Here is a 25,056-nt window from a genome sequence, read left to right as displayed (position 1 = left end):
TTCAAATGCAATTTTGTAATGGTGTGATTAATATTGGAGCTGGTTGGTTGGGTTCAAGTCTTAGAATGCTTTATTGATTGTTTTGAAATCCTTCTGGAGAAAATGAATGAGAAAAATACTCCAAGAACCGAGGCCTTGGAAAAGCGTGCGGTCACTGTTGAACTTAATTTGCTGTTTACTTTAAAAACCCTCTTTAAACAAATCATTGCAGCATAATCAAACATTTGACATGTTTAATGACACAATAACAATAGCACTGGCTAAACACTGCATGACTCCATTAACATTCTGGACCAGATCTACTTTATGACATAATAGGGATATGCAATACGACATAATCTATCAACAAAGAAATAGACCAATTGCCTAAATGACTTCAAGAAGCCCTGAGTAATTATGCTGGATTTGGGCTCAGATGACCAGATTACACACGTTTTATATATATATATATAATACGGTTGAACTACTTTTTAATTGAAAATGGCCAAATCATGGTGGGATTCTCAAGAAACAAAAGACAGGATTCAATAGCCATAGATTTCTGAAATCTTGAAAGGGGCTTTGCAATTTAAAAATGCAAATTTTCCCAAGAGGGTTTAACTGTGCAAATTGTCTCACATCTAAAACACAGCATGATCATGCTGGTGGCACGCTAATTAAAACCCAACTGCTAAAATCATAAAAACTATATATAGAAAAAAACTAGTCAAACTCGCTAAGCTATTTGGTTGTTGGATGACTAGTCATCGCGACACATCCCTATGGAAAACATCCATAAAACAGTAGAGAAAGAGACAGATCATTACAGCAAGCTTGTGTGCATCCGTGTGTGTTTTTAGAGGGAGAAATGAATTAAGCTGCCTCTCTTCTAAGACACACAGATAAAAATGAAACAACAAAAAAGGACGGACAACAAAAGATGACTTTATCCGCACTGCGTGATAATGAGAAAAGCTCTGTGTGTCTGTACGAGAGTTGTGTGAGAGAGGATGTCAGGTCTCCCGTCACCTCATCATATCTCATCTTGTCAGTGGTAAAATCAAAGAGCTGTCTGACAGAGCATGTAAAATTGCTTCCATCACATATACACCCACGTCACTGTGTGCAGCTCCCATTCACAGCCCATTAAACACTGAAGTGTGACAGTGGCTTTCTGTTGTGGCTGATGTCAGTGCTTCAGTTGACAGCAGTGATAGGAGACGTCTATGGCTGATCAGACTCGCTCAGCAGGTGGCCTGTCAAAGTCATCCCAGCCATCATTTCTCACCCAGAACATCTGAGAGCTCCACTCTCACACGCAGGGCTTCAACCTGCACACTGAGATCTGTGCTTAAGGAAATGGGCTTTAAACAGAATTTTATTGCAATTTTATTTTTCGTCTACTAGTGGCACAAAATGGAATTGCAATTGCACTTGTTTGAGCAGCCCTGCTGGGAAGGGCACAAAAACAGGCTGTCAAGACTATCTGTACTAGTTGTTTAGACACCAGTGTTTATGAAAATCAGCCATATAGATTTAAAATGAATGAAGACTTCCATTAGGCCCATCCACACATTTTAGGGTGCAGTTTAAGGGGAAGTCGTGGCCTAATGGTTAGAGGGTTGGACTCCCAATCGAAAGGTTGTGAGTTCGAGTCTCGGGCCGGCAGGAATTGTGGGTGGGGGGAGTGCATGTACAGTTCTCTCTCCACCTTCAATACCACGACTTAGGTGCCCTTGAGCACTCCAAACTGCTCCCCGGGCGCCGCAGCAAAAATGTCTGCCCACTGCTCCGGGTGTGTGTTACCAGTGTGTGTGTGTCTTCACTGCTCTGTGTGTGTGTGTGCACTTTGGATGGGTTAAATGCAGAGCACAAATTCTGAGTATGGGTCACCATACTTGGCTGAATGTCATTCTTATTTTTTTCAACTGAAATGGATACTGTAAAATGTTGGAGAGAGTTGTTTCTCTAGCCACCACCTCCTCAGACTCAACACTCATGCGGGTTGCCAGATTGAGGACACACAAAACTAATGAATGCAACTGACAATGTAAGATGATGAGCAATACACTGTTGATGAGTTAATTCATGCATGTTTTCATGTGCTTATGGTCATAATGTTTTTTGGATGGATGGTGAGTGTGAAAGCTAATAACAACACTATAAGGTATCTATCTATACTGCTGAGTTGGAATACGCCAATTTTTGTTGTTGTTTTTTTTTTAGGGTAACTGCATTTCCATCCTAAAAAAAAAAAAAAAAATTGTTAATCAATCCCACCCTCGACAGTCAGAGGTGGCATCATGCCAGCTGCAGGCGTCATCTGCTGTCTGGTAACAATTGCCGGGAGTCTAGTGATGGAAGACACTGCTGATGAACTACATCCTGGGGTGCACATGTTCCATTCTTCACCCAAATCAAAGGTGGAAGTACCATCTGTCTTCCAAATATGTTTTGTCTTGAAGCCACATTACGACCATTTTTCTAGGTTTGTTTTCCAAAGACTCAAGAGCTCTACTAGGCAGAGTATACTTATTTTTCAATGTACCTCTCAAATGGTTGAGCACACAAGCCATTCAATGTATACTGTAAAGATCATAAGGACATATGGACGATAGTGGATGTTTTTGAGCGCTCAAATCATTCACAAATGCACACACAAAAAACAGTTGGACAGATGATGAATATTGCAACATTCAGATGGTCTTCTCGAGCCTGAGTGGAATGGAAAGTATAATTGCTGCTTTAATACGGAATGAAAAATACAATAAAACATCAGTTAGAATGTTTTACATTTTGTTTCAATTGTTTTATACGTACATGGTTACATCCGTACATGGTTACACACTAAGGAGCTAGAAGGCAGTGTTTCCTAACTCTGTCCCTGAAACCCTCAATGCACATTTACAGTTTCTCCTTTAGCTGACACACCCATTTCAGGTCTTGGAATTTCTACTAACGAGCTGATGACCTGAATAAGAATCGTCTGATTAAAAAACCATACAACATGCACACTGTTGGGGGCGCTTCAGGAACAGGTTTGGGAACCACTGCTCTATGGGAGACCCTACTCATCGGGCTCAGGGGAGAAGGGGCAAACGCAAACCAATTTTGGGATTCGCGAATTTTAGCGACAGTACTATATCATAGTCATCTGAAGCACATGCATATTCCTGAGAGGCTACATTTTATTCTGCCCCGGAGCAACACAGACATAAGCGGATGAAAGAAAACCGAGATGGAGGCGAGCACACTTCACCTCAACTGCATGACGCACTCCAGCTCGGCTGCTTTGAGACTCAATACTGCAACGAAAGGGGGCTTCTGTGTGCAGCACACTAACATTCAAGAGCGTCCCCTCTTGTGATCCTCAAATCCGATCTTTGTTAAAAGCAGACATTCATCTTTAATTTCCTGTCAAAAGTCAAGAGGTCCGGAGAGTAAAGCTGGCTGAACGACTTCCTAGTCAAGGTCTTGACTTGAGAGTTTGGGGTTCAAGCGACCGTACGAGGAACGATGGCCCGTTGGTTTTATATCTCCCCAGACAGTCTGCAGAAGGTCACAGCTGGAGCATGTTTCCACTGGCATTTTAGCTTCAGTAGGGTTTTCTTTGACAGAGAGTCATCCATCAACGGCGGACCACAATTCCCTTATCATCAATTAACAAAACAAGACTGTTTGAATCCCAAATTAAAAAAAGAATTGGATCCACTGAACCAATTAGCAATTTAATATGGGCAATGAGAGCACCTGAAGGCACGAAACAGCTTTCAGATTATCTGTCCTTATTGACAAGCTGTAATAGGACAGCTCGTCATTTATGTGGAAACATAGGGATTGGTCAACGAATAGTCTATTAGTAAAGCTTACTAGTTTTTGTCTTACATTTTAAGCTTGATATTTAAGTGGTAGTGCGAGAGCGCTACAGCCATACATGTTCATATTTGGCAATTGACACACATCTCATGTTGTTTATTTGACACCAGACGTGTTCAAATTCTGCATTCTATTCCTCTCCACCTAGCTAGCCTTAAACGCAAAGCTTGCTAATAAACGTGTGCAATTAGGGTTGAACCCAGCCTTATATCATGGGGTGAGAATTACTTAGGACGAATCGGTTCAAACAATCCACTGACTAGTTGATTTCGTAACTACCTTGTTTTGCACTTCTCTAACGAATGAAAATGAAAGGACTGATAAAAGATTTCGACGACAACATAAAAGGACTTGGTGTTTGGCAAGCAGTGACTAATGTATGCGTCCATGGAGCGAGTGAGACACAGTAGACAACGGCAAGGCTGTGCTTGATTTGATGAGCTGTTGATGAGAGCAGCCTGGATCCCTGTAGAGGCTTCAGAGAGAAAACGAGCACGAGACGCACACACACAGCCGAGTTAGGCCTCGATCTATCCTTCACTTCCTCCCCGAAGACCAACTTCAGCCAATGGCGTCGCAGATTCCCATCCCCCCTTACATCCCCTGCCAACGCCTCAACCAATCAGAGCGCTCTCTCGTCTGCCTCATCAGCACGGCCCTGGCGCCTCTCTCCCCTCCCTCAGTTTCCATCCCCTACGTGCTCGTTCTAATTATGGAGAACAAGTTGTGGAGCACGGAGAGAGGGAGTGGAATCAAAGGAGCACGGGAAGACGGAGTGGAGCGAACGAGAGGAACGTCGAAATGGTGGGGGAGAGGGCCGCATTGACAGGATACAGATCAGCCTGCAGGGCTCGGGGATAAACAACGATTCTTTCAAGCTCTCCGTAAATTAGAGCGCTGCAGAACGGCGGTGAGAGTGAGTCGGCCGAGTCTGTCTCACTGCAGCTGTGTTATTGCGGGAAAGACACAATCCTCCCCTTACAGGCAGTCTATGACAAGAGGACAGGCAAAAACGAATGAAGGGTAGACAGCAAGACTAAAATGAGAGGGGGTAAAGCAAGAGGGGATAGAAAGAGAGCTGCTTTTTTGAGTGGAAATGATCAAACCAAGCAGAGATCAGTGATACAGCAGAAGCCTTTGTGAATCCCCAAAGCCTAGCTGCCTACGTAGGCAGAATTTTAAGGCATCAGTCAGGCCCCTAATACAAAGTCTGTTCCAAAAAGTGGATAGTCCTTTTGGAAAAAATCAAAGACAGCTTCACGTGTATCCTTTGTGAAGAACGCAATCAAAGAATGTACTGCGTCAAGCTCAGTTTGAAACAACAAACTGTCCAGGATGGCAGACAAAGCGCGAAAAAGGTTTATCATACATAATGTGTTTTTTTAGCTTAGCAATATGCTTAATCAAACCCTGTTGGAAAAAAAAAACGTGAACCTGAAGTTACTACCGACTTTATTTCAATATGGTGACGTAGGGATGGGTGATATGAATTAAAATTCATATCACAATATTTTAAACTGTCCAGGCTATATCGATATTATATTGCGATAAGACCTGATGTCATCAATGTTGTAAACATTTGTGCTGCTTAATATTTTTGAGTAAACTATTTTTTCATGATTCTCTTAGTTATGAATATTTAAAATTGTTTTTCGTGTCAGGGCGCTGCAGTCCGTCAGAAATAGAACGGGTCATCGGTTTACCGTCATGGATTTGTCATGTCACGTTGCACCGCATCCACAGCAGAGAACATCGCTGGGTTCTATCAAGATGAATATTTTGTGTTCAATTATTTACTTATCAAGCAAGTGGCTGCATGAAAAGCGGGAAAATTACGCAGTGTAGTCTTTATCACCCTGCTGAGGTTTATTTTGCAAAATAATATGCTAACTCTACACTATACCTCAGCCTACACTAGCGCCCCCCAGTTTGGGAACTACGGGAGTAGGCGATTTGTGCTCTATTCATTTGGTCTGTTAGGATGCTCTTAAGTGTTTGATTACTAATGCCTGTGTAGTAAGGTGTTGCACACAGAGGACAAAAATGTTCAGCCTTGACTCTTTATCGTAATTTGCGTTAAGATTTGCAAAGCGTACCAAACTGAACAAAACTATATAAATACACAATTTGAATTCATGAATATATAACAGTATCCACGGTATAGAAAAATCCATATGGTGGAACAACATAAAACCATTTATCACTTTCATACCGATATAGCACTCACCCCTATGGTGACATATTACCAACCGAAACTGCATACTGAAAAGAGGGGGGGGGGGTTATATTTAAGCTCCTCGTCTCATCCCTCACTCGCAGAAAACTAGAGGTCGCAGGGGTGTGGTTAAGCATATTCTGTCCAAACCATCAAACTGACATCATCAGAAAAGGAATGCCATTCAAGAGTGGAAGCAAATGATCAGATTTTGATTATAGATTACAAAACAATCTTTTTTTTTTTCAGACACGTCAGCTGGTGAGTTTAGAAGACTTAACCCATCTTATACCGTGCCATTCGTGTGACAAACACAATCTGAATGACACAAGTTCCTGTCCAAGTAAAATGTACCATAACTGTCACCTATGAGCTTAGATTGGATGCTGCCATAGAAGACAGCTCACCAGGTTTTAGAACAAACCTTTTCCTTTTTTTTCTTCCAACCCAGATTCAGTCGTGCTCTGCCTCCCTCTTATTTATGGTTCTGAATATTCAGCTTCAGAAAGCTGTGCTGAGCTCTCATCTGTCTTCCCAGCTTTTTCTCATTAACCGCTCTAAGGTCTCCACTCCGACTCTCATATAAACATTAGTTGGCTAGACTGGTTGCAATTCAAGGAGGCACATCTCTAGTCTTAAAAAAGCTCACGAATAAACGAAAAGAGAGATGAAAACACACACAGAGTGTACGCTGTTTCTGTTTATTGTGCTTAGATTCAAAGGAATGAGGAGAAAAGGTGGATTGAGGCCAAGAATTAGGTCTTCCAACCTGGAATCTTTTTTGCTTTCTGGGACTTGTCTATAATCTGTGATTCTGATTGGCTGACATACATTCTAAGGTGTTAATTTTCTAGACTTGCACACCAATTAAGTACTCCATAAACACATAGGAGTCACATTATTTCATTGCTGACCCTGACCTCTTGTGATCAAGCCATCCAAGACAGATGTTAGCACCAGCCGTAAAAAGGACTATGCGGATACTTAAATGTTAAGGAGGTGAGTTTACTACGCAAAACGTCCACTGGAGCCATTACTTGAGACAAAATACAGTATTTCTGTGGTAGAAATAAAAAGAAGCCCGTAAGCATTTTATAGGATGAGAAAATATTCAATATCTCAATATTAATAGATTATTATTTTTATGGAACGATCTCAATTCTTAAATCAATAAGTGTAGCCTTTTTTGAGTTAATGGACGGAACAATGAAAGACACTTCCCATCCAATAAATTGCAATAAGCATTGTGCTTTGGTGCTTTTAATATGAAACAAAGTCTCTGGTTTTAATTTATGTCCATTGTATTGCAGTATTCAAATAATAAATGCCATTTTGGCGCTGTTTAATGTGGAGTGATAGATTGCTGTAGCGCTCAGTTCAACAGACGCTGCAGCGCGAGGCGCACATGAACTGATCATCTCCTCCACATTAAAACCAGTTTCAGGACAAAATAATCATGACTAAACAACCAAAGGTAAGTCAAAAGAAAGAATATAACTTTATAATCTGAATCCTTTACCATTTAATCCCTCAATCAGTGTTTCAGTCGTGCAAATATGTCAATATAAAGTTTTGTAAATGTAATGTCACATTTATCTCAGAAACAAACATATTCGGTGACCATAAACTCATTAGTTATATAGAAAAATAAACTGTAGAGAGGGGTATTTTGCTAAATATATGCACCATATAACATATTCATTATAATTTTTATTGTTCTTACTAGGGATGTCAACGATTAATCGATGATCGATTAATTGTCGATAAGAGATGCAATCGATTAAGGCTATCGATGGTCGGTTAACCGATTCAATGTTGGGCTGCGTGCGGCTCATGCGCACTCAACATGTGCGAGCGGCTGTGAGTGACGGTGACGATATATAAAAGCATCATCATTCATTCACAATGTACAAATTAAGCTTTTAATGTGATTTAAACTTTAAAGTACATTAAAATAGAAACAACATAAAAGTTCTTCAACATTAAATGCAATAGAAACGTAGTTACTAATCATTTCATCAGATAACTGTTTTATATCGTGCGCTTTACAGGGCTGCGGGACACAGTGACAGGACAGGTATAGTCTATTCATTCCTACAACTTGTTAATTCATTCCTACGAATTATTAATGTGGCAATTGTCCATGTTTCATTAATTTTGTTCCCTAAATAACCCATGATTTAAGTGAAATAAGGGAACAAATTAATAAATCGAACGAATTCTTAATTCATGAAATCTTTAATTTCCCTTCCCATGTTTACCACAGTAAGAGATGCGAAAACAGTTATTAAAAGCGAAAGATAATAAAATAAACCTGGGAAATTAGAGGGTTAGACTATGAAGATTTAGGAAAAGAAACAATGCCTAAATATACTGAATTTGTGCAAATTCGTGACCAACCGGCAAACCAGAACAAAGCCGCGTAAATGAAGACTATGGGGTCCAAAAGCATGGTCGCGATGTAACATTTTCCAGTTAACCTATTATTCCTCTAATAAACAAAGCTTTTATACCACACTTGTCATAATCAGATCTTATAATTTCTAAATAAATAATTGCTGGATTCAAAACAGCGATTAATAGGCGCTGTGACCGACACATTCCTGGAGCATTCACTGCTGTCACTAACCGGTGACGCCGAGCATCGTTCACAAGTTTCTGCATGGACCTGACTAGGGCACAGGTTCTAAGCCCTGGGACAAAATGGGATGCTTTAAGGAAAATTTATAGCCTACTAAGTAATAGGCCCAACATAAAAATAACAATTTGTTTTCATGTTTTTTTTTTTTGTTTGTTTGTTTGTTTTTTTTTTTTTTTTAAATAGGCTATGCGAAATATATCCGACTTAAATAATTAAGATTAACGGATTTAAAACAGAAGTGTGGGCGCTCCATAAGTTCACAAAAAAAAAAAAAAAGGATGACAACGCATTCTGTTTGTTTGCTTTATTTTACAAGAGCACAAATCTTCTGTTTGTATTGTGAGTGTGCACAAATGAAAGTAAACACTTTTGCAGAAAATATATATTTTTTTAATGTCTCAGCTGTTTCGATCGCGCTGGAGCCTGCTGCACACGTATATTCTAGCGATTCAAACTTACATCGCAGTCTGTTCATTATCAAAATAAAATAGTCAAATAAACATTTAAAAGGTTACACTGGTCAGTTTAAATAGACCGTAGTATACCGGTCCACTCTGCTGTTATGCCAAGGACGTTTTTGCTCATATGAAGAGGATCATCTTTTCCGTCTATATGCGAATGCGTGTTAAGTACAAGCCTAGTTTACATTATAAATAATAGTTTAACATTCAAATACATTGCGAATATGGAAACATTTCGATTTGTGCCGAATGAGACATGAGCAATAACCTCCAAATAAATCTAGCCAAAGCCGCGCTCGCTCATCCTCGTCTGCACGCATGCACTGTCACGATCTAATGCGCTGTATGCTGGATTTTTAAAAATCTGCATTTTCTAGGACAGAATCCAGCAGGATCAAATTAATGTGAGTAACTGTGTTTTGGTGCAGCAGCGCCGATGTAGTTCACTTAATGTGCAGCGCAGTCACACGCGCTCCACATTTCGGATAATTTTATTTTAAATACAATAATGTCAGTTGAAAACATTGCAATTGTGCTTTAAAATACAACAACGAGCACCACAAAACCATTTAAAGAGGTGCGTTCAGCGTTCTCCGTGCGGGATTGGAAACTGTCAACAAAGTAAAATGACCTCAAAAGTATGGCGCGCTCTCTTCATTTTATCAAATGATCATAATCGCATCTATTCATTTTATAATCCTGCTACTAGCATTTTATTCAGACTAAAACCTCTTTAATTCAAGTGAGAAAGCGTTTTGTGTGTGGCTTTTGCACATCCTGTCATACCGCTGACTGCGTGCCTGCAATAGACGCATTTTGCAGTATTATGGTTAACGATTAATCGATTAATTGATCGTTAATTTAAACGACGATCGATCATGGAAATAATCGAAATTTGACATCCCTAGTTCTTACGTTTAATTTATATTTGAATAAATCCATTAAAAAAAAATTATGAGAGCCACCATTTAATTTTTTATATATAAAAAACGAATTGAAGTAAAAATATTATTATGCAATTGTAACATTATTATTTTAAAAACGTCATCGTGTAGTTTGAACAGTATTATGCTATAGCTTAAAAATCTGTCAATTTTAAGCTTTAATATTATAGTAATGTAGTACTAAATGTAGTACTCATTTATATTTTACAACATTCGTTGTAATAATCGAAGGTGAAAGTAAAGAGTAGTCATTTTATTTTGCAATAACAATATATTGTAAGCTATAATCATTTTTGTTAATTTAGATGTCCAATGGTATCAGTACAAATAAAAATAAAAATAGGAAAGTCTGCTAGTTCACTTGCTTTGGTCCGGACCAAATACAATGTAGATTTTTTTTTTTTGTTTGGCGCGGTTTGCTTTCACACTTCTTTTTTGCAAGTGAACCAAATATTGAAAACAAAACTACACACGTGCTAAGGTCATCCATTCACAATACTCTAATTACGTCTGCACATGTGACCTTAGCATCATAGAAAAAGATCTGGACCAAAGGGGCAAACGTTACGGAGTTAACATCAGTAATGCACCTGGTCAACCCTCTACATTGCAAGTAAATCCCTCACATATGTGACTAAATCTTCACTCTCTGCAACGCCAGTGTGTGTGAGAGAGGCTAATTGCAAGTTTAGCATAGATATGCGCTAAGACACTAATGCGCAAAGAGTAATCTCATTGGCTGGAGCATATCTATTATCATCCATTTCAGCAAATCAGTTAGAGCGGGTGCTGACAACGTGATTAATATTCATGAGCCCAGCAGCTCATCAATGCTAATGCAATGTATATTGTTAGTATAGTAGCAGAATTAGTAGTACTACTATCTTTTAAGAATAATTACTATTATTTATTACTAACCTTTTCCCCCAGAAACCTGAATGACCAACAAAACACCAGTCCTAGGTTTAGGGTAAAATAGTGTATGTAAAATAGTAATAGTAAACTAAAACATTTCCTAGCCAATGGCGATTATATTACGAGGTGTGTGTAGAGGTTTGTGAGTGAACTTAGCCTTTAATCTAACAGATTTTCGATTCAAAAGTCAAAAGCCACCCGACTGGTCCGTGACCTTCAGTACACCAGCTGTCATGATGAACACAGGAGCAAAGCTGTGATCCCTCGATTCTATAAGATAGAGAAGAGCATCATCTATCATCCTTGAGAGCTTTTTCTAAACCCAACTCCTCCAACAGAAAAGGCAAAAAAGAAGGAAGAGTTGACTAGGAGAGACCAAAAGGAGTCTAATTACGTCTGCAAGGTCCAGCACATGTTTATTTGATTCGTCTTTTAAAGGAAGTGCTTGATTAAATAAATAGAGGCCAGGAAGCGCATTTCAAATTCTCTTTAATGGAAGATGATGAAAAAGCCCACGGCTCGAGGCAGAGTGCGCAAAACCCACCACGAGAGAAACGCAGGCCATCAATCTCGCTCTCGCTCATACGCATTTCACCTCTTAATGTTTTCCCCAACTGCAGTGCACTGAAGATCTGAACGCAAGCGGAGAGAAACTCTGAAAGCGTCAGGTAAAAAAGGGATAAACTGTACAGAGATTCCCTGCCAGCCCATAATACCCAAGGCACGTAGAAGAGGGTTAAAAAAATAAAGCAGAACACCAAAGCAATATTTGTTCAGAAAGATGACACGGGGGGAGACATGAATAAAATGTATGTGTGAGTGTGTGAGACAAAGCCATTTACGATTACAGCAACACAAAGGCTGCCAAAGAAACAGCGTTTTACCCTTCACAGAGGTGAGCATTGAGCAAACCGCAGGTGACAGAAGCTTTGATACGCAGAAAAACAGCACTGAGGTTGTTCCTATAACCCCCCCCCCTCTCCAACACAAAAGATAAGCCAGCTGTGATGAGCTCTTACAGATGTGACACACGTCATCATGCTAACAGTGAGGCTATATCAGTGTTTCCAATCCTTTCAAATAAAAACAGGCTGGTAATCCTTTTTTAACCAATATTCATATAACAACAATTTTCATAGGCTAGGTAACTTATTTTATGCATTGTTTGCATAATTACTTGACCTTTTTTTAATTTAGCAGATGGTTTTATCCGAAGAAGTGAAGATCAAAAGCAACTGGTTGTTTTAAGTACCATTCCAGTCTAATTATTCACATTTACATTCCTTTCACAATGGGCAGTTTCAAAGCAACTTCGCAGAAGAATAATGCCGCAATAACATCTTAAATGACAATAAAATTACGTGTATGTATGGTGTATTTGTCTGTAAAATCCATCATGAAATCTAGTCTTATTACCCAAAACAAAGACTGAAAAAAAACTTGCATTAGTATAATGCTATAAATGACAAATTTAACATTAGCAAATTATAAATAATTTTGAATTATATTATAAATTATGAATATACACTCACCTAAAGGATTAGTAGGAACACCTGTTCAATTTCTCATTAATGCCATTATCTAATCATAACATAGTAACAACATAAATCAATCTGACAGGACAGGATGTGAAGTAAACCGTTAAAAAGACACCTTTGGTGACCGAAAGTGTGAAGAAGACTGAGAAGTTGCCATAAATCCAAAACCCCACTGAGAAGAAAACAATACAAATCAACAAAGTTCACCATCAGGAGGATCTTTTGCAGGGTCTTCAGACTGGAGGGCCGTTAACACTTTGAAGGACAAACACATTCAGACAGCGAGACTGGGTTATCTTTCCTGGAGGAAGTTAATTGCTGCATTTACACTTCAAGGTTTAATGCATATTTCCACACACTTGTTAAGATGTAGGACCGCCTAGCAGATATCAGATACATATTAGATTTGTAAACCATATTGAAAGTCATAGGGTGACAGAGCAAATGCAGCCCACCGGCCCTCTGCTCTCAAAGTTATATGATATATAAACCACAAATGCATGAAAATAGAAAACAAAGGAGGAAACCGCAGCTACATCATGTACAAATGGTTCAGGAGTATCTGGACATGTTTACCCCAGCAGCAGTGCCGCAATGCGATAGAGCCATCACAATTAATATCATCAAAGACACGACTCTCACAGCCATTCACGACTCGTGTGACGTTGCACAATGAGTGGAAGGGTAAAGATTGACAGAAGACTGTATAAGTTCTGCACGATCTCCTGCATCGTTTAACAGTTAGTTCTGTTTCTCGATTTGAGCTGTTCTTATGAGTTCTCATATTTCACTAGTTCACGCTTACATATAATTAGCTGAGGTATGGTATGCGTATTTGGCGTGCTGTCCAGGGAAGGGCTCCGAGCTCGGGAATGGCCCGAACCTAGAGTAGCCCTCCCTTCCCCTTCTATTCATAAAGTGAACTCAAATTGAGAAGATGGGGTGGAGGATGGATGCTGATAAACCGTCAATGGATAGAGGTAAATCAGCGATATTTATACTATGGGATTGATTACTTGATTATGGTCAACATGTGTCGATTAGGCTAAGTATCTTACTCGCTCCTCCCGAATCTTGTTAATAAAAACGTCATTTAGTACAACAGACTTTTCACTGTCTGTATTGCTCCACCTGTCTGTGTTTGCAGTATTCGAGGCAGGCTTTCAGCCTCAAGTTAGTTGTTAGTGCATGCAATATTGATATTTAAGTGAGTCATTGAATCTTTCACTCAACCAGTTCATATCACAAAAAAAAAAAAAAAAAATGCGTTGTTTAATTTGATGGGCTCTTTAATGTGCATGCTGCACAAACTACACCGTACTATGACATGTGAGATGTTTTTACATTTCTGGATATGGCACACATTTTCAAGGCTGTTTCCCCATTTCAAATGGTACTTTATAAGAGAGGTTAAAAGCTCCAGATCTCCAAAGGCAAATGTAGTCACATTGAAGGCCACATCAACATACAATATCATACCTTTAAAAATGTTTACTAAAATTTCAAAGACCTTATGCAGTCAGGAAGCATGACAACGGATTATGTCGTGCACTGTTTTTGGTGCCAGCAAGGTGGATTACTTTATGCTTACATAAATAAAGAGACAAATTGCCAAATGTGCTTAAAAACACGTCAGATTTCATGGGGATTCCACAATTAGGAGCACGACCAGGTGTAGAAGACCAAAGGGCAAATTTCCTCCAGCATCTGACACATGGAGCTCCAAAAGGTTCTCCAAAACACATGCATGTGATTTTTTTTCTTATTGCCATCACACTGATCCTGCTTCTATTTTCAATTTCATTGTAGGAATGATTCAGTGAAACATCAGTTCATTTTTATGGGCTGGCTGTTAGTCATTATATTGCCACAGTAACACCATCACCAGACCCAGGACTTCATAGACAAATTTATATATATACACACACACATTTGTTTAGCGGTTTGCCATCTTCCATTGTTAGGTCAAACAAAGCAGAAGTGGACTTTTTTTTGTAAATTGAGGTTGTGAAGGATACAAGTACAGCCTAAACTGAAAAATATGTTCTCTGTGGTCTTGGGTCTCATGTTTTCTGAAGCTTTTTCCACTAGATTTTCTTTCTTTTTTTTTTTTTCATTTGTGTAGTTCAGGCTACTTGAACATCTGTGTTTCTTTGTCCTTTTCTTCCATTGATCTGGTGTAGTAATTTACCGTGTGAGAAACACTGTGAGATAATTATCCAACCGCACACACAGTGCAGACTGGCCGTTCATTCTGCTGTTATTCTCTTTGTCCTTGGCTGAGAGTTCACTGGGCCATTGTGTCAGACACATCTAAAAATAGGTCTGCTGGCATGATACCAGCAGCCGCCTGGGGCTTTTAAACAACATTACCTCAGTCGTCAAACCCCTGCGGGAAACCCATCATGACAGCACCAGAGACTGCAGTTCCTCTTGTTTAAATACCCATGCAGCATCATCTGACTCTCTGCTCACTGGAAACATTAGAGCTTTATGAGGGCAGCAGGGCTGAAAGACTAGTTTTAGGAAATGGATGGTAACTGGAATTCCTTCAGCAATCTGGAAATCCTCATAAATCATTTGATCCTTGGGAATATTTTGATGGATCAGTGAAGAAAGACAACATCACACTGTAAGGCAGGGGTTTTGACATTAGGGCTGCGTATTGCCAAGAAACAGGCGATGCGATACGTGTCACGATTAGGGCTGGGCGATATATCGAATATTAGCGATAATATCGGAATAATTTTGACGACGATGTGCATACCTTATTTGTGCAGACGACAGAGAGGACAGGAACTGGCACGGCATTTTTCTTCAAAAAAAGATGATCTGCAAAACCGGTTTTGCACTAGTCCCCAATACACAAAACTGTACGGTAAGAAATGTTACTTGCAAACATTTTTTCCGTGTGTTTTGTAGGACACCGAAACGAAAACCACACTTTTGTGTTGTTGCACTAAACAAAGGCACAAACACGATACATGTTTCTTAAACACAACAACAAGTGACACGACTGCGGTTTTCCAATACATAAATACTGGGATAGCTCATAAAAATCACGGCGCAGTTATTGGATTAGACGAGTCCTTTGTCATGTATAATGTTACATTGCTCATGAATAATGGGAGCTCAACCACACAGCCAATGAGCACTCAAATGACTCGGGTTTACATCACATGCCTTGAACGTAACTTTTTTAACCGGATGAACGAAATGGTCCCAAAAAGTGCAAAAACGACCCGTTTCCACTTTCTAACATATTTTGTGACGGCTATTACGGTTTAAGAAATGTGCAACATGTATATATCTGTTAACATCAAACGTTATGAAGCGACGAGAATACTTTTTGTATGCAATGAAAACAAAAATAACGACTTTATTCAACAATGTCTCTCCACATCACTGTTATATTAAATATCCATTATGTATCACTGTTATATGTCACCATATTGCATTCGCAGCCAATGAGCTTGCTGCTTTACATTTAAATGGCTGATTAGAGTTCCTGTAAAACCCTCCTCTTCCCCAGTGCCACCTGTATTGATCTGCTATGGGTTATTATTATGTATGTTACTTGTGCAGCAGCAGTATGGCTTAAATTATCACAGCACTGTATCGGCGTATGTGGTGGCAGTAGCAAGTTCCTGTACTTTCTTTGCAGCAGCAATAAAGGACAACAACCTCAATAACCAACAGCAGCAGTAATTCAGCAGCTTAGCAGATCTATTCCGCCAAGACCAATACACTGTCATATCGATTACCATTCGGTTTCTAAAATCTCAGACCAATTTTGGACTGTAATGTCTCACCGGAAGGCTGGACGGGCGCTCCTGCTGAGTAAGACCCATGTCATCGTGGTTTGATTTTCCAGACTGGCCCCTGCTGACATATCCCTCCTGCAGAGTCTCCTTTGGAGAAAAGAGAGAAAAACTGATGAGAAAATGAAAAAATTCATGCAGCCACTGAAGGGCTCACACTGCCCAGATAGTTGTGTCATGGTACTGTACATTAGCAGTCCTTGATCCACACAGAATAAGGTAATTAGACAGTCGCAGACAGCATGATGACACCAGCCCATAATTTAGTTTCATCAACAAACTGTGATTCACACAAGAAGAATGGCTGTTCACGCAGAAATGCTGAGGCAAGTCTCATGAATGAAACGCAGACTGTGCACTGATATAAAATTAAGCAATTTGAAAATATATAGTAAAAACAGTAATATTGAAAAACATTATTACACTTAAAAAAAACTATTTTTATTTTAAGAAATGTTTTAACTTCAAACAGCCATTACTCCAGTTGTCAGTGTCACATGATCCTTCAGAAATTATTCTAGTAAACTGACTTGCTTAAGAAACATTATCAATGTTAAAAACTATTCACTTAATATGCTGCATTGCGGAAACGATTTTACATTTTATTTTCTTGATTAATATAAAGTTCAATGAATGGCATTTATTTGAACCTGACATTTTTTGGTAACATTATAAATGTTTTCTGAGGGTTTTCCACTAGATGTTTTTTATTTAAAAAAGTTCAGGCTACACGGACATCTCTGTCTATTTGAACTTTTCTTCCACCGATAAGTACTTTACTGTGTTTCACTGTTAATTTAGATCAATTTATTGCATTCTTGTTGAATAAAAGTGTATTTTTTTTTATTGTACTTTTGAATGGTAGTGTATCACGTTTGTACAAAACTGTTGTTAATATTGATAATAAGAAGAAATGTTTCTTGAGCAGCATATTAGAATGATTTCTGAAGGACCGTATGACACTGAGCTGGAAATTTAGCTTTGCTATCACAGGAATACATTACATTTTAAAATATATTCACATATCAAATATTTTAAATTGTAATAATCTGTCAATAGCACAAATTCCAAGTCACGCTACTTGGCCACATTAGTGGGCAGCAATAAAATACTTATTTTAAAACTTTTTAATTATTTTAAACTTTTGGTCAGTGGTAGAGGTATTTAAACCATAAATTCAAAAACACTTTCGCTGTAAAATGATTTCTTAAATGGTAGACATTACTGATAGGTTGGTACTTTCCAGCCACTTCTAAGATCTGTGTTCCCTTTTAAAGGAGTCATGAACTGAGAAATCACAATCCCTTGATCTTGCGACAATTGATCATACTATAAAACCATCCTGTACGTTTCAGAACTCAAAACTTTCACGTTAGTCTAAAAACATCTTATACTGAAGCCAATCTGCCAAAAACGTCAGTTTGTGGAATGTCTCACTCCATGATGTATTAATGTGGCTAAACCCCGCCTCCACAGAAACTAAAAGACAAAGCTGTGTGGAATATTCTGGATCTGACAGTAATGTCGCACCACACAAGTGTGAGTATTTATTATGTGGTCACTGCAGCTTTGTCTGTTATTTCAGATCGTTTGATATGCAATGAATATTTATGCGTTTTTAACCTAAATCACAGGAGCATCCATCTACAAGTATGGATAACTGCAGGCTTGGAGCAGTCGGCGTGCTGAAAGGTCTTTCTAATTGATTAGCGTTAGGAGTTAGTTAGCATTCTGACGAGGAGGGTCAAAACAAGACCATTACTTCGAATTCATGATGTATTTTGATCTTGATAGCATTATAAGTGGACCTCTGAGAACAGTCCAAAATAAAAAAAACAAAGGCAGGTTTTGACCTTTTTAAAGTCTACAGCAGTCTGGCCCCGATATCCCAATAACATTGTGGGTATGAAGCCAAAAGAAAATTAATTACAGAATCTTTTCTGTAATAGTGGATACTTGACTTCCCCAGCAAATACACTTCACAAAAGAAAGTGGGCTAGGGAAAAAAGGGGTTGAAAGTGTGCCAACTAAGGTCGCCCTGCCCCCAATTCACTCCCCGCTCATTCAACAGTGGGAAAAAAGAAAAAAAGGGAGGGAGGGCATTCCCGAGCCAGACGGAGCCATATGTGTGTGTGTGTGTGTGTGTGTTGACTCTGGGTCACGGCCAGGCCACACACACAGACGGCTGTTTACAGTCGGGCCATTACATCAGCGCTCAGGCATGTGCTGATTCAGAACCGTAACAGCTGCTCCGCCGCGATAACAGACAGCGAGACCTCCGAGATTCACAGCGTCACAGGAAAACTATGTGATATCTCCTGTGTGACACATGCCTTTCCTCATAAATACTCCAAATTCACTTTCACTAGGCCGTTATAGTGCCATCACAACAACAAAAACAACTAAGTTTTGATTAAACACAAATAAATGACATAACTAAATAAAACACGTATGCATAAATTGTTAAAAATAAGATACAAGGGGTATCGTACAAGCCATAATTCATTCTGGCGCTCTCACACACATGTAACCTTTTCACGATGATAATACTTATTTATTCATTTATTTAATTATATACGTATGTGAAAATTATTCTGGCTTGTAAAGCACCTCATAAAAAGACCTTTATCACGTTAAAATATAGAGTGACATTTTATTTCATGCAGATTTTATTTCTAGAAAGAAGGGTTCACTTGCATATAATAAAATAACATATAAATAAAATAAAATGTTAACTCAAGGTTGTGTTATAATGTGAAAATAATCACTCTTGTGTGCTCTTTCTAAAAATATCCTTTCAGTTATGACAATATTCGTAATTAAAAATAAGAAGATGAAGAGTAAAAAATAATGTTTATTAGTGTTTTCTCTTTTGTGTTTCTCTTTCTCTCTATTTCTGTTTGCGGATGTTTGATAGGCTTACAAGATAAAAACATAAAAAACATCAATGGAGTAGCTCCGACTGCCTTATTGCGTTTATTTTTTCATATAATTGAAGTTTTCTCTAAGCCGAGGGTCTGTGTTGAACGAGACGTGTTTACAAATGGTGTGTCTAGATGAAAACGTCGCTTTAAGACGACAAATGCATCGGAGACTCATAAAACATCAAATCCATCTCTTCATGGTTTTTGGAGTCCCTTGTGGCTCCACGGTTTCAGCACAATGATTAACGGATCGTTCTTTGAGCTACAGATAAAAGCTCCAGATAAAATGAAAAACATCCCTTCAGTGTGATTAATGCTGTATTGTAATGGCTTGTCTGAAATTGCATCATCTCTGCGCAGTTTCGATGCTTAGCCGTCGCATGAGGGACATATCGTCTCTTTAAAGACGACATGAAACCAAAATTGACAGTATTTACTTTGTTAAGAAACGTCCCTGCTCCCTGGTCTTATTGCGTCTGATTCATCAGTGTATGTTACTGTAAAGAAAAAAAAAGGTAATTTTCATTAACTTTCATTAAAACGTAATGGCTTTCTCTCGCCCAGAAATGACTCTTTTTATGCTGATTGCCACCAAGGTCATGTGGGAAGAGAACAATAAAGTTACTCCGTAATATCATATTCCAGCTAACAGCGATCAATTCAAATCCCAAACTGGTCCAGCAGTAATTGTGAACACTGTTTTCATGTTGTCTTAACCTCACATGCGAAACAAAATCTCGCCTGGAAACCTATGGCCAGCACATGGTACTAATTGACGATATAAGCCAAGCGGAGGAGAACATCAGGCTGGGGGTCACTAAGAGACCACTCTGTGAAGCTCTAATGAAAGCCAGCGCTTTGATTAAACCAGACTGAGGATGGTGACTCTGGGATGATGAAGAGAGCTTGTTTGGCAGCTAACATTAAACAGCCGTTTCAGCGATGAACCATCATTTGCAGAACAGAATGCCAAGTCCTGATTCACATACTACATCCTAAGTAATACGTCAGATGTGTCACAGTTGAAAAAATGTCTGCAAACTTGCCTGGAAGGTTTTCTGAATTGTGCATGCCTTTTGAGTTAAGGCCGTTTACACATACGAGGAAAGTGTTTAACCATTAGAAAACCTGGGCCAATTTGAATTCAAGTGGGAATCCGTCGAATCACATTTCTGCAACCATGACATGTGTTCCTGTAGCTCAACTGGTAGAGCATTGCGTTATCAAGCGCAAGGTTGGGGGTTCGATTCCCCGGGAACACGATAGGTAAAAATTGATAGCTTGAATGAACTGGCAGAATAAATTATTTTTTTTTGACATTCACAACTCGACCAATGCACATAGAGGTGTGGTGTTTAGATCAGGTTTGTGTTGAAGGACCGCCAACAAAGCATTATTCACATAATAAAACACAATATTCATCATTCTCCTAAATTGCCAACAAGTCTAAATATCAACGTTGTCACATATGTCTGAAGTATTGAAGTTAATCAGGTTAAACTAGAGCTTTTTAATGCAACTCTGTCAATATTTCATTCCAACCATTACTCCTGGTCAGAGGCTTCTGTAAATATTTAGTTTATATGTACAGTTTAATGGTGCAAATACTTAGTAGTGTGTAAGTTCCAACTTAATGTGCCTTTATGTCAAAATAAAACTAAGTTGTACGCACAGCTGGTGCAACCGGCCCCAGATGTCAACAAGTGCACTGCAGCAAAAAGTTTGCTCAACTTCTGGCTGCAAGATGGAGCGCTACTTCTGCAAACCTTTGCGTTTTTCCTGCATGCCCTTGCAACACCCCAATAAAATCAATGGACTGGCAGAAATCCCTGGCATTAACTCCAGTATGGAAGCATCCTAGTACTGCCCCCTATTACCTAAGACGACTGTGACAGTGCTCTCCCACTGTTTTTAAATGTATGCAACTAAAAGTGATTTTAAATTCAATTAATTTAAATGAATTTAGAATTTAAATAAAATTAATTTAGCTTGGTTTGGGTCCATTTTGTGATGGAAGACAGAAATTGTATTTGCCTGAATTTGCCAGTTTTTTTTTTTTTTTTATTAAATTACACTTTGATATTATAAAATGATCAATCAAATATCTGTTTGGAAAGCAGTTATAGAGTTGGTTCATTTGCTAGCTGGCAGAATAGCTTTGGATGTTTAGAATTCATTATATGGTCTCTACTCTCATATACCATTCATCGGATTTTGTCAAGCCCAGTTCCGCTTTCTTTTGCATGAAAAAATTCAATGAGCAATGGTAAATGTGTCCACAGCTTAAAAAGAATGCGCTTTCCCATCATCAGTGGATAACAGCTTGTGAAATTAGTATGCAAATTGCAAATTCAAAGTTCTGCCTGAAGAAAAAGCCCTGAAAAAATATAACGAGTCCAAAAGTCTGGGACCACTAGTGAAAAGCTTCTGTATTGCATGCTTTTCCAATTGAATACAAATTTCCCCGTTACAAATTATGTTTTCAGCGTAACAATTTGAGTAAAATGTTAAATTCAAAATATGCGTGTCTTAGTATTTGGGTTTTTCCCTTTATGCTTCAATGAGATCAGCATGAACATCCTCAGTTCACATGATCAGTGTCACAAATCTTCTCATTTGATTAGCATAGGATAATATTTATTTCTTCAAGTTAAGTAACTTTTTTTTTTCTTTAAAATGAAAATTCTAAAAGTTTCTCAGTGTTCTCTCAGACATTTAGAACCCACTGTATCTCCCACTTGCTGCAGTGTTTCTCCTCCCCACTATCACTCCTGTCAGAGACACTGGAAGCAACGGCACAGAGGAAGAAAATGAAACCGTTTTTCTCAATCAGCCTCAGTGTCATATAAGACAAAATGAAAATAATGCCTTTAAGGTCCAGGGAATAAACAGAGAGTATGATAGCAATATGAGGCGCATGGCAGTGCTGTCCTCACTGATATTACACACACACCCCTGAGACATCTGCTCAAGGCCTGTTTCTTATTACTGCTTTCTCAAAACTATTTGAGTGTGTGCAGCGGCCTTTTAAGAACAAGCCGTATGCAACAGAAAAAAAGACCAGAGAAAAGCTGTGTTTCTCTAGATCTTCAACCATGTGCGATAGTAAAAGGGGCGGAGCTAGTTGCTGTATTTTGCAGACTTGAGGAAATTTTAAATGCGCTTCATTTTTTTATTACTACTTTTAAAAACTCATTCTCGCCGCAATGCTGAAAAATGGCATCCTCATTTTACATTACAAAAACGTATTTACATATATATTTATATATAGTAGTAAGAGTTTAGCTGAGTTGTACTGCCCTTATGTTAGTATTCATAAAAAAAAGTGGAAGTTTTTTTTTGTTGTTGTTGCCTTTAGTATTCATTTAGCAGCTAAACGCTTACCTGTTGTGTTGGAGCGCGCTGCTGGATGTAGGGGGGTTGAGAGGGGGCCGCAGACTGCTGTTGTGGAGGACTGAAATATGGGGGCTGACCCTGTTGACAGTAGCTGCCCATTCCCTGTGGCCCGTACTGAGCCGGCATCTGCTGAGACAAAAACATGAGACTTAGCACACACTCACAGACAGACATTCTCAAAAGCTTCACGTGGCATGTCATGGCAGGGAGGACGATTATTTTAAATGGTGATCTGCCCTGGAACATTAACTGACTACTTTACAATGCTAATCCCATCTCAAACTTCTCTGTCTGGGGCGTGACGTCTCCAGTCAGGAATAAAAGCTTCTCCCAGTGCTGGAACAGGCGGTGTTTGGGACTGACAACCATATGTATCAACAGGTGCGACACCAAAATTACCCTGTACTACATACAAGACAGGAGCGGGTTGCATTACACCTGTGTGGACAGTAGGACTGGACACTAGATTCAAAATCCTACAATATTTTGTGCCTTTTGATGATATTCAATATAGTGCTGAATGTCTAAAAAAATACAATTTTCCCCTTTGAACCATCTTTTGACAAGAAAGCCATTGTCGACAGTTAAAATTAAAGTGTTTAACACTTAAAAAAAATCAAATATAGTATAATCATAGTTTAAAATAAATGAAAGCATCTGAAGGACTTTCATGATCACACCGGGGATGATGCAGGAACTGATGTGACTATAACAGTTTGAACTGATTCACAGAAATCAATCAACACACAAGTTTAGGAGATGCTATTAACAAACATCTAAATACTCATTATTTGAGACACTGAAAAACAATATCATCTGCACACATGTAAATGACAAAGGCAGCTAGTGTTTATGGGGTGCAGTGTAAAATGTGTTCATGCTTCGTTTTGTAAAAAAAGAGCATTATTTTCACAGTTTCCAGTTCCTTGAGTTCCTAGTTCTATGAAGCCCCTCCCTTAGAAATATGCAATGGGCTCTGATTGGTTAGCAGGCTCAGTTTGTTTGTGATTGACTAACTGCCTAGTACACATTGTTGGGAAACGTCACACCCCCTTACCATTACGGGAAGTTGATTATACACAAGGGCGGGGTTTATGTAAACATCAGGGCTAGTGATGTCACAAACCCAGGAAGAGGCTCGTTGTATCTCCCTTTACATTGAACTCTGAGAGTTGTAGCTTTGCAGATGCTGTTTATGCTCTAACAGCAACATTAAACACTAACTAATGTTCAAAAAGTGAAATCATAATCAACCACTCCTTTAAGACCAGCAGTGCATATATTTATTTGTTTATAAATCCCAAAATTAAAGCTGGATAATTTAATGCTTGAAAATTAAGAAATTAACATGTGAATACTAGTATTCTTATTTTACAGTCATACTATAAATTAAAATTTAACCATTAAATTAAATAGGTTACACTTTTTAATTTCACAATAATGGTATTATTGCATTTTATTTAATAATCCATTATTTTATAGTCAGTCTGAACTGGTCAAAAACAGTGGAAATGTGCTGAGCGTCCCTTCTGAACACAGTCTTATTTAGCTCTCCAAACTGGACTGACAACTGTACTCTGCTGCTGTGTGAACGTATCCAGTGAGGGATGATGGGAGACATCTGAACACCGAGGGTCCCCGTGGGTGTGTTAGTTCTTTAGTAATCCACAACTGTTGCCCCTCCTTTGATTCACGACAAGCTGTTATTGTGACGCTCTTATGTAAGAGCTTTTCAAGGCAACAGCTGCCATTGGCACGCTGTCCTCCCATCTGAGCCCCCCGTTACCCACTCCCTTCATCCGCTGTAATTCTCATTTGTCATTCATACCAAACAGAAAACAAATCCAGGAGCCATGATGGTGTGTTTTTCCCGCTCATCTCTCTAATACATGCAGAAGTATGTCAGCGACGGTACGTGCACATACACTCACGAGGCTCAGATGGGAATTGTATTGAGATCTGTGTTCTCTGAGCTTCTTTAATGAGGAAACAAAAGTCAAGCAAGGACAAACCCTAATCTACACTGCAAAAATAATTTCCTCAATCAGTTTTCCATTAGAAATTAAGTCGAAACCATAACCTTGTGGGCAGCAATGCCTCGTGTGACCTGAGTATGAGTCCCGGCTTGAGGTCCTTTCCCGATCCTGTTCCCCTTTCTCTTTTCCTATTGCTCCCTCTCTCTCTCTTCACTGTCAGTTGTCAAAAAATATATATATATGTATATGTATATATATATATATAGGCTATGCATGTATAAGACATACATTTTTAAGCATTTTAAAAATGAAGTGTTTTCTATTCTAATATATAAAGTTGAAATATGCTGAAAACAGTTGAGTATAATAT

At 38.8% G+C, this 25,056-nt stretch overlaps 1 protein-coding gene across 4 annotated transcripts in view; it reads right to left on the bottom strand.

Annotated features, from left to right (window-relative positions):
• LOC113063417 (AT-rich interactive domain-containing protein 1B-like) overlaps positions 1-25,056 on the bottom strand; it is a 73,535-nt gene that overhangs the window by 35,154 nt on the left and 13,325 nt on the right. For 2 of the 4 annotated variants that reach the window (XM_026233789.1, XM_026233791.1), the window contains exons 3-4: positions 22,699-22,836; positions 16,382-16,480 (exon numbers count right to left, since the gene is read on the bottom strand). In XM_026233789.1, the coding sequence (XP_026089574.1) occupies positions 16,382-16,480; positions 22,699-22,836 (237 nt within the window). Of the gene's footprint in view, positions 1-16,381; positions 16,481-22,698; positions 22,840-25,056 lie in introns of all 4 variants that reach the window. The other 2 variants (XM_026233788.1, XM_026233790.1) reach the window with 1 other exon arrangement.

Source organism: Carassius auratus, chromosome 45 (genome assembly GCF_003368295.1).
Source record: "Carassius auratus strain Wakin chromosome 45, ASM336829v1, whole genome shotgun sequence".
In the NCBI taxonomy this organism is placed as follows: domain Eukaryota; kingdom Metazoa; phylum Chordata; class Actinopteri; order Cypriniformes; family Cyprinidae; genus Carassius; species Carassius auratus.
The sequence above is the reverse complement of the archived record's forward strand: the minus strand, read 5'-3'. Positions and strand labels throughout refer to the sequence as shown.